General features: G+C 36.6%; 1 protein-coding gene across 5 annotated transcripts; it reads right to left on the bottom strand.

Annotated features, from left to right (window-relative positions):
* Window positions 1-2,853: 2,853 nt before the first annotated feature.
* Window positions 2,854-9,678, bottom strand: LOC103448102 (uncharacterized). 5 transcript variants are annotated; one of them, XM_008387337.4, is made up of 11 exons: window positions 9,115-9,678; window positions 8,817-8,891; window positions 8,376-8,429; window positions 7,950-8,028; window positions 7,725-7,852; window positions 7,350-7,433; window positions 6,477-6,560; window positions 6,131-6,282; window positions 4,524-4,674; window positions 3,356-3,736; window positions 2,854-3,167 (listed from the first exon to the last, which is right to left on the bottom strand). In XM_008387337.4, the coding sequence occupies exons 1-11, from the start codon at window positions 9,469-9,471 to the stop codon at window positions 3,063-3,065; spliced, it is 1,650 nt and encodes a 549-aa protein (XP_008385559.3). In that variant the 5' UTR covers window positions 9,472-9,678; the 3' UTR covers window positions 2,854-3,062. The 5 variants fall into 5 exon arrangements, with proteins under 5 accessions (XP_008385559.3, XP_008385560.3, XP_008385561.3 ...); XM_008387338.4 differs by having other exon boundaries at window positions 2,854-3,264; window positions 9,115-9,676; XM_008387339.4 differs by having other exon boundaries at window positions 8,376-8,482; window positions 9,115-9,548.
* Window positions 9,679-10,452: the final 774 nt, after the last annotated feature.

Here is a 10,452-nt window from a genome sequence, read left to right as displayed (position 1 = left end):
ATCTCAATCTCCACCTCCACCTCCGCTCTATCCGGTAAGCGATTTGACCTTGTTTTTTTAGTTTTTTCAAGTGTGAATTCAAACTACTAAAAATAAATTTGTTTTCTACAGGGTTGTTGTACATGATTATGTACAGGTAAAGCTTAAATATCCACATAAAATTTGCATTTTCTTGATTGGAATTGGGAATTTTTCTTTTCTTTCTCAATTCTACCATAGAGAGAAGTATAAAAATTATACTCCAGTAGTTTTCAGGATTAACCCCTATTCCGATTTTTAATTTTTTTTCACAAATAATTATATTTTTGTTTAGTTATATTTTATTCAAATATTCTTATTGTTGCATGTATGGCATAAGCGTTACCAGTAATCGAAGTTGATATCCCTACAAATTTTACTGAAGCAGCAAGTAGTGGAGAAGCAAAGCATTGGCATGAAGATATGAATGACGAGAAGTTGTCACTCAAGAAGAATAAAACTTGGGAATTGATGGAGTTGCCTAAGGGAAGAAAGGCTATTGGATGCAAGTGGGTATATGCAAAGAAGGATGGAATAGATGATGCAAGTTCGGTGAGGTTCAAAGCCAGACTAGTGGCTAAAGGTTACACTCAGAAGAAAGGAATAGATTATAACGAAATTTTTTCCCCTGTAGTGAAACACTCATCCATCCGAATTCTACTTGCACTAGTGGCACAGTTTGATTTCGAGTTAGTCCAGTTGGACGTAAAAACTGATTTTCTACATCGAAATTTGTCTGAAGAGATTTACATAAGGCAACCTGAAGGGTATGAAGAGAAAGGAAAAGAGGGTCTAGTCTGCATGCTCAACAAGTCACTATATGGTTTAAAGCAATCACCGAGGAAATGGTATTTGAGGTTTGATAAATTTATGAAGGATCATGACTACACTAGAAGTCATTACGACCATTGCGTGTATCACAAGAAATTAAGTGGAGGTTCATATGTCTACTTATTGATTTATGTGGATGATATGCTTATTGCCTTTAGTGATATAACCGAAATTACAAAGCTTAAAGCTCAGATGCAGAAAAAGTTTGAGATGAAAGATCTCGGTGAAGCAAGGAAGATTTTGGGGATGGAGATCACACGAAACAAGGAGGCACTGGTGTATTTATCACATAAACAGTACTTGGAAAAACTGCTACACAAGTTTGGTATTAATGGGGAAACCAAACCTGTGAGTACACCTCTTGCTCTTCATTTTAAATTGAGCTCTCAACTATGCCCTAAGCGTGATGAAGAAAAAGCTAAGATGAAAGATGTTCCTTACTCCAGTTTGGTTGGAGGGTTGATGTACACTATGGTATGTACTCGGCCCGATATTGCTCATGCAGTTGGAATTGTAAGTAGGTTTATGCAAAATCCTGGAAAAATGCATTGGGATGCTGCTAAATGGATACTGAGATATCTTCATGGAACAAGGAATACAGGAATTTGTTTTGAACAGAATGATGGAGAAATTGATAAGTTCTCCATTGGTTATATGGACTCTGATTTTGCTAGTGATTTAGACAAAAGAAGGTCTACCACAGAGTATGTATTCATTATGGCGAAATGTCCTATATGTTGAAGATCAATACTACAACCAACCGTTGCTTTATCAACCACAGAAGCTAAATATATGGTGATGGATGAGGCTATTAAGGAGGCTATTTGGACACTTGGTTTGATAGAAGATTTGAGTGTAAATCAACACAAGTTGGATGTGTATTGTGATAGTCAAAGTGCCATTTACTTGGCAAAGTATCAGGTACATCATGCAAGGACCAAACATATAGATGTAAGATATCATTTTGTTTGAGAGCTTATAGTTGAAGGTGAAATTCTAGTCAAGAAGATTGCTATGGCTGATAATCCCTTTGATATGTTAACGAAGATAGTTGGTGTATCAAAGTTCAAGCATTGTTTGGATTTGGTGCATGTTAGACAAGTTTGAAAACTTGACAATGGTGGAGTAGTGGAAGCAGATGAAGGTCTTTGATGTAGATTTCTTCTTACCAAGGTGGAGATTGTTGGAATTGGTATGAAATGAGTTTTGTATTCCTATCTAAAATAGGAATCCAAGTTGTAATATGTGCAGGAGACTTGGACGCAAGTTTGCTGTTGGTTTTGGGATTTCTAAATTAGTTTAGGAGTAGGTTTGGCTAGGTTATATAGTATAAATATGTGAGGGCTTAACGTTATAGTGTGTGTGAATTGAGAGAAACTTGTAAGGCAGGAGAACTAATGTGTAAGAGTTTGTGAGTTCTTTTGTAATCCTTTATTAGTTAATAAAGCAAGCTTCCGTTGTTCATATTTGTGTGCGGTTGTTCTTGGTTTTGGTTCATAAGCTTGGTCTTGGTTCAACAGGAAGATGGGTAGAGTGAGAGGGCAAAAAATTTAATAAAAAAGATTTAGTAATTAATTAAAAATTATTTGAAGTTGTTGTCAAATTTGACAACAACCCCTTCCATGTCATGCCATGTAGGATTTCACATTTCGGTTGGAAAATTATAGTGCTGTTTTTTGTTATTGTTATTGATGATGTGGACCTTTTGATATTTCATTTAAAAATGCTCTAAGTTTTGTACGACCTAATTTATTAATTTGATCTTTGAAATCAAGAAGTTATTGCTGAGTTGACCAATAACGGAGTTGACAGGAGGATCACAAATCCCAAGTTTGTGCACAAGCAATCCTCTAAATCAGGTTAGAGTTACTTTATCACTGATAGATTGCCTCGCATCACCTCATTTTCTACTTATGCTACAAGCAATCAGGACTCAATTTTGAATCCCTGTGCACGTACATTTTAGCCACATCACCAACAACTACTATTGCTCCGTGGGTACAATTAAACAACCATCGTTCTCAAATTCATACGAAAAACTCATGTAAATAGTATATAGCTAGGCTTAGAAAACCGTCCTTTTTGTTGTACATAAGCTCTTAATATAAATTCAATAGACTAAAGATGCAAGCTGAAAGAATTATTTTATCGTGTAGATTTAGCTGCTTTGACTGGTTTCTTAATTATTTAGAAATGGGTGTGTTATATTGTGGTCACGTTGCATTAATCATGTTGGTAGCCCTATGTATCCATGTGCTAAGAGATGGATCCTCAACGTCAATTTGTTTTCTACTTGGAACAGTTGTGGATCCTGCTGCCTGCACCACCACCAAATTTTTGTGAGCTTTATATATGTCTATGTTGTCTTGTTCCATTTTAGCATGTCTGAAGCTATGACGGAATAAACGACAGTTGCTGTAAAAAACGAAATTGAAATAAGAAAGACATGGTGGCGAGAATAGTAAGCTATGACGGAATAAACGACAGTTGCTTCTCGTGGAGATACCTGCATGAGCGTGGGTGGTTTGGCAGCAGCAATTCTAGAATTTTCCAGTCCTCCACAAAGTTCGGTACCATCTGCCTCACCAGACTCCGTTATAACATTCTCAGGCTTTACTTTAATCTTAACTGGTTTTCCCAGAAGTGATTTATCTTCCAGTCTTGCAATTTCAATGGCTCTTGCACACACGGGAAAACCTTGATCATCCCAAGACTCCAAAATTACACCGGAGCCCAAGCAGGTTCTTCCCTGGTAGAAGGCCGCAAACTGCCCAGCTGCCAGGCCTTGATCATCTTGAGATAAATGGACAACTGCAACATCTTCGTGACCATCTTCACCGGGTTCCATTATTAAACTACAATTACAAAAAGCAGGCCCATGCCTAACCTGAAAGGTTTAAAACATTTCAGCTCCCCCTGACTTGGATTCTAAACAGTAAACACTAACTACAATCCATGCATGGTTCAAAGCTTTCCTTGTGACCCTTCCTCGCGAGATTTATCAACATCCAAAACCATGTGTGACACATTGGTCCACGTCTAATTAAAACTTGACGTATGACTTTTATGCGATGAATGTGGTACAATAACTTATAAGTGCTTCCAAGTGCAAGTTCCAACCCTAAACCCACAACTAAAACTAGTGGCATGTTTTCTAAGCTGCAGTCAAGAAAGCCATCACTTGTCAGACTGCCACTAACATGAACTATGTCTTTCTTTCAAGACTCTAAACAAAAGAAAAGACAAGATAAACTAAAAGGCAAATAAAAAACAAGATGAAACAAAAAGAAAGCATGTAACTCTAGGCTAGAAACTTTTCATTTGTACAGATAATCTCTTTTTTCCCTTTGGAATGATGAGAACACAGATAATTCCTCAACAGAACTATTTATATTTTATACCACATTAAACGTCTACAAAGTGGACCACGTCTCTAGCAGCAGTGGACCCACTTGTGGTCAACAACGTGGTCAGTAAGCATATGGTGATGTAGCATTTTGATAATATTGAGATTTTTGAGTTCAATACTATAGAGGAAATCATGTATAAGATTCATTTTAGACCAATATTTACTCACAAACACTGGTCGGAAAATAATAGCATTGCATTTTGAAAAACTTATATACAGAAAGTAAATATAACAGGAATAACAGATCAAATTTTAATTCTTGTACCTTACACTCTAGCTGACTGATCTGGTTTGGGGGCAGACCATTTAGCCATTTCAAGGAGCCAACACGAAACAGGCGCCTTCTTTTTTTGTCCGAAAAGTAATTTCTTGACACAAAAACTACATTGTTTTTTATATCCTTCTCAACAACATACCTGCATAAGAAGGTACCATAGACAGTAAAGCTGAAAATCCTGTTTGAAGTGGTACAAGGAGACCCAAACATAAACTAATATTGATTCTCAATAAAGAAGGATACAGCATATTTAATGCGCACACGTTGAACATTTGATATCATGCATGGTTGAATTTGTAGATGAAAAGTGTAAGAATAGTCTCATATTTTGAATAACAAAAATATGTTGCAAACCTTTGCTTTCAATGATTCTACTTTTGGAAAAAATGTTTTAGTGCGTGCTTAAATGGAATCATCCTGAGAGTCTACCTTTACAAAACAATATCTGCTACTCTGATCAATAGGTAAAGTTAATCATGATAATTCTTCTATTTTGAGTTTGAACATTTATTTCATTATAATATCCAGAGTACTTGGACAAAGACCATGCCTAACTGTTACAATAATTATGAGCATCATTATTATGATATATTAGGGTTCTGTTGGTATTTCTAGCAGAGTCATTTGTGTTTTCAATTAGTGTCTGTCGGTATTATTTATGAGCTTGTTTAGTTATGCTAATTTGAGTATGAGTCTGCCTATAAAATGGTGTTTTAAATGATGTATAGCAGCATGGCGAAAATAAATAATTATCTCAGTATAAAGTATTAGGAGGTCAGATCCCCTTGAAGTGATCTAAACTATCCAAATTATCTCATTTGATAGGAGTGATCTTATCACTAAGTACTGGTTTGGTATTGAGGTGCTTTTATAAAAAGTGGGTATAAAAAAAAGTTGAGCTCAAAAAGGTGTTTGGTAAACACTTAAAAACAGCTTATTTTCACAGTTCTAGGTGAAAAAAGCTGAAAACGTGAAGCAGCAAAAATAAGTTTATTCTCACAGCACAGTAGAAACATTTTTTTTCAAAGCACAACAATACCAAACCAGCCATAACTCAAGCCCGATGTGCTACGCCACTAGAGGCCCATTGGCCCTTAAGCTTGTACAGCATGATCCCTAGATTTAGGTAGTAAGTTGAACGAATGTTGCCCATTGACCAGTTGATAGCAGACAACACCGAGCATGGACCAGCTTCAGGCCCCATTTTGACAGGTCAAGCAGAGCTGACCAGTTCATGACTGTAAATATGTAGGTAGGCACAACCAACCTAATTATACAAATACCTCATCAGAACCATCCTTTCAAAAGTATCTATTCTACAAGGGCACAATCACATTTTGTGGGAATATCCACCAGGATTTTGGTAGCTACGTCAAGCAGAAATAATGAAATAAAAGTCATTATCATTCTAAATATTATACAGTAGAATACGGATGTCCAAACCATATCGCAATTTAAAATGTATTGAGTATAACAAAAAAGTTGTCAGATAACCACTGTAATATTGCAATTATTGCTTCCCAAATGACCAGATTTAGGATTAAAACGACAACAGCACAAGTACCACCAAAAAACATTAGAAGTGATCAGCATACCAGGGTCCTCCAGGGAGGCGTAGACCTTGTCGTTGACCAATTGTGTAGAACCAAAACCCCCGATGATTTCCTAGGAAATCTCCCGACTCAGCTTCCAATATGACACCTTCCTTCTCCCCTATGTGTCTCGCGATAAATTCATTGAACTTGATCTATATTAAAAAAACAAAAACACAAAAAAAAAAAAAAAAAAAACGAGGGACTGACGTTAGGAATTTTAAAATGGCCACTCAAGTAAACCCACAAAGAATCAATTAGTACCTCTCCAAGTTCTACCATACAAATTTTGGCACCCCTATAGGTAGTTGTGCCATTCAAGGGATGAAATTATCTTCGCAAGACATACCTTCCCTAGAAAGCATATTCCTTGTGAATCCTTTCTGTCTTTGTTAGGCAGATCAAACTTTGTTGCAAGTTTGCGAACTTCATCCTACAAAAATATTTAGAGAAAGGAATCAGTATAAAAGAGTAAAAAGTATACAGAATGGACTGAAAATAACAAAAAATGAATTAAAAGGATTACATAACATAGTTAGTAAACTACGGAACGGGTATAGTACGTGGAAATATGTACGTGTATTATTCGGCAACTTTGCTAGAAAGATGCTTTGAAAATTTCAGCCATTTTATTTAATTTTTTAATTTACTTGTTTTCATTTATAAATACTATGTTAAAAATACGAATTAAATACATAAATTTTGTGTAGTATCGAAAAGTGTGTCTAAATAATGTGTATTAAACGTGAAAATTACGTGTATCATAGTTGGATTTAAAAAAAAACATGCAATTTAACGAATCAATAAAACGTGCACAAAGAAGCCACAGCCAAACACAACCAAAACTACGGAAGGTAAATATTTCTGAAAAATGCATAAGCACGTGTATTATACATGACTTTACTAATTATGTTACCTAACATAAAGAAAGAACAGAACGAAGAAGAGACCACAAATTACAAGAAAGAAAAGTACACATTTTCACAAATTCACAACAAGGTAACAATATCACTTCATTTCTATGTGTATTATACTATTATTGGAGAAACTAATACACTAACGGTGAGACTTTCCAATATTTATAGACAATACATGCATTACTTCCCAGCTGAATTTGTGATTCAAGAAATACTCAGAATTCAACAGATTAGCACATTTTACAATTAGCTAAGAGAAGTATCAAGTTAAGTATTGCATAGCATTCAAACTAGTACCCACTGACCTTTGACAGACAACCAAGTGGGAATATTAATCTCTTAAGCTGGGCCTGAGAAAGATGTGAAAGGAAGTATGTCTGATCCTTCACCTAGAAATTCAGAAGTTTGATACAATTTAGAAAGAAAAATCAACATAAAAATATAGCATGCAATGAGATACAATACTGTGATGTTTCAAGGCTTATCATATCAGAAAGAATATATATAAGGATGTATGGTGACAGCAAAACTAACACACATGTTGACAAAGCAGAAAACCCTGTTTGAATATGAAATGAGATAATATCAAACATAACAAGTTTAGCAAGCCAAGATTGATAATCCAAAAATGACAAATTGACAAAAATATAAGTTTTCAAATGTTTATCAAATATAGGTACCATATCTTGTGATAGTTCTAGAACCGAATCCTTGTCCGTTTGACTTGCAGGTGGGTGGACAACATTTGCGTAATGCCCAGATGCCACATGGTCAAACTTCATACTGCTGATGGCATCCATGAATGCACCTGAAAATTTATATAAACTTGAAGAAACAAAAAACTAAAAGTTCGATTCCGCATCATAAGAGTCAGAACTAAATCTTAAATTCAACTCATTGCATACCAAACTTTATTCTTGTATTGCAAAGAACATCTGGGTTAGGAGTTCTACCACATTGATACTCTTCAATAATGTAGGATACCTGAAACATGATGGGACTTCAAAAGTCTCTTCCAGTTACCCAATAAGAAGGAAGCTGATGATGAAGACTGGCCGGTAATATAATTATTCATTTAAAGCTTCTTTTTATTTTTGTTTTGACAAAGGCAATAATCTATGGGGAAGGGTGATTCGAACTTGAGTGCAAGGGGGTGGGAACACTGGTGACCAACTGACATTTGCTACTATTTAAAGCTTTAAGCTCACATAAATAATAGATTATGAAACAGTCGTGAGATACACGGAACATAAACTACTAAAGACTACATACAGATGTGACTACAATTCGAACATAACCTACAATTGAGACACTGGAAAAGTAACGCATACCACATTCTTCCAATATTCATCCGTCAAATGCACGACTTCTAGTGGGACATCAACCTGTAAACAAGTGTTGTTTAGTTTCAGTTGTAACTCCCCCCCGTTTGCATAACCTATACCAGAAACCAAGATAAAGCTCTTCTATCACAAACAATAGCAAAAGGTTTTCGACAAACACACATATGGGATTCGATTCACATATATAAGGCAGATGGATGGAAAATGAGGATACATAAACCCAAGAACCAGAATGAACTTCAAAAGGGTGGGTGCATTTGTTGTGCTGCTTGTGTGTGTGATGTGTGCATGTCTGTGTTTGCAACTCGGCATCCCAGAAAATGTGAACACTCATAGTGAAGTCTCATTCGGAAAAATAAAATTATCTTTATTTTCACCCCACTTCTGTTGGTAGTTTAGAAAAATAGATTGCAAGTGAAATAAAGTGACCTGATTGCAGACAGCATTTGCATACTTCAAATCTTCTTCCCATGGGCATTCTGACCAAAAGTTCTCAAAGTCTTCCTACACAAAATCACACATCAGAAGCAGCTTTTTTTAATTTATATTCTCAAGATAATCAAAATTTTAACACAGAATCAGATACACCGGAATCAGAACATCCGAAATAAAGGAATCCAATCAATAACCCAACAAGTTCACGTTTTTCTCTGTTTCTACATTGCCCAATAGAAAGAATTTCCCAATTCTTCTAAAATTGTCGATATGGGATCTCATTCAAACATACTTGGAACCAAATTTTGAGGTAGAAGGCGGTGCAGGAGTGACCGGCGGCATGGAGGAGGCGGAGGGCGACACTGCTATCGACACCGCCGCTAAGCAAGACGGCGACTTTAAGGCTCTGATGAGGCATGGAACAGGACAAGTAAGGGCCAACATCTCCATTCAAGCTGTTTGGAGGGCGTGGAGTTTGGGGAACGGCGAAGCAGTGAACGGAGCGGGGGGAGCAGTCGGCGCACGAGCGAGAGAAGGGTCTGAGGAAGAGGAGACTTGTCAGCGAGAGATAGGGCTTGAGAGGGAGAGAGAGCGAAGTGATGTGGGGGAGTAGAGAGGCCGCCATAGCCACTGGTATTACTCTCGCCATTGATTTCGTTGCATACACATTATGCACTGAACGACTGCGTTTTGGAGGCTGGAGGTTGGGGAAGCTGATTTGAAACTAGTGTTTTGGTTTTGGAGGGGAGGAAGAAATGGCGGTATCAGTGGATGACGAGGAGGAGCTTCCAGATAATCCGGTAGCAATTGGTAGCTAGTTTGGTATTGTTGAGCCTTTTTAAAAAAAAACAAAAAAATGCTTTTGTTTCAGTTATATTTAGAATAGAAATGTGGTTTTGTAATCTAGGATATCTTGGAATATTATCATTAGTAGAGTTGTAATCCTCATATGATTTAATATATCCTACTATTATAAATAAAGACACAATGATGTGATACAACATACACCTCACAATTAAATCTATGTTCTTTCTCTTACGCTCGGCCTCTCCCCCTATCTAGTCCTAAATACAGTTCAGTCAAATAGGTGTACAACACGTTATCAGCATGCTTTTAGCAGAAGCTAAGGAACTGAAGGATCGTAGGAGGAGGTTTTCTTCTACAAAATTCAAAGGCTTTCATTTGTTTCTGCTAATCAGGTACGTTTAAAATAAAATAAGATATTTGAAATGTCCACGAAACACGAAAACATTTTCCATGATGCATGAACCCCTATATTTATATTTTACTTTCAATACACACACACACACACACACACACTTCATGCATTATGCAATTATTATTTTGCTACGTGGAATTTGTGAGTCAAAGCATATAAATAAATTAGAAGCAATTTAGGGTTTTTCAAACCCTAGTGATGTTGAAAAAAAAAATAAGAAATATGCGGCATGGTTGCGGCTCGCTGCCGAGCTACCACTGGCATCACCGCCGATCATCGCAGCTAGCATGCAGCCCAGCCGCGTGGAGCACGCCGTTAGAACGATTTAGTTGTGACATCTGAACTATGGCAACAGCCCTTTAGGCTTTGTTGTGCCTACACGGACACTAGGCTTTGGCATGGTAAGGGTTA

This window comes from Malus domestica, chromosome 03 (genome assembly GCF_042453785.1).
Source record: "Malus domestica chromosome 03, GDT2T_hap1".
NCBI lineage: Eukaryota > Viridiplantae > Streptophyta > Magnoliopsida > Rosales > Rosaceae > Malus > Malus domestica.
Note: the sequence above shows the minus strand (reverse complement) of the source record. Positions and strands in the feature narration are given on the sequence as shown.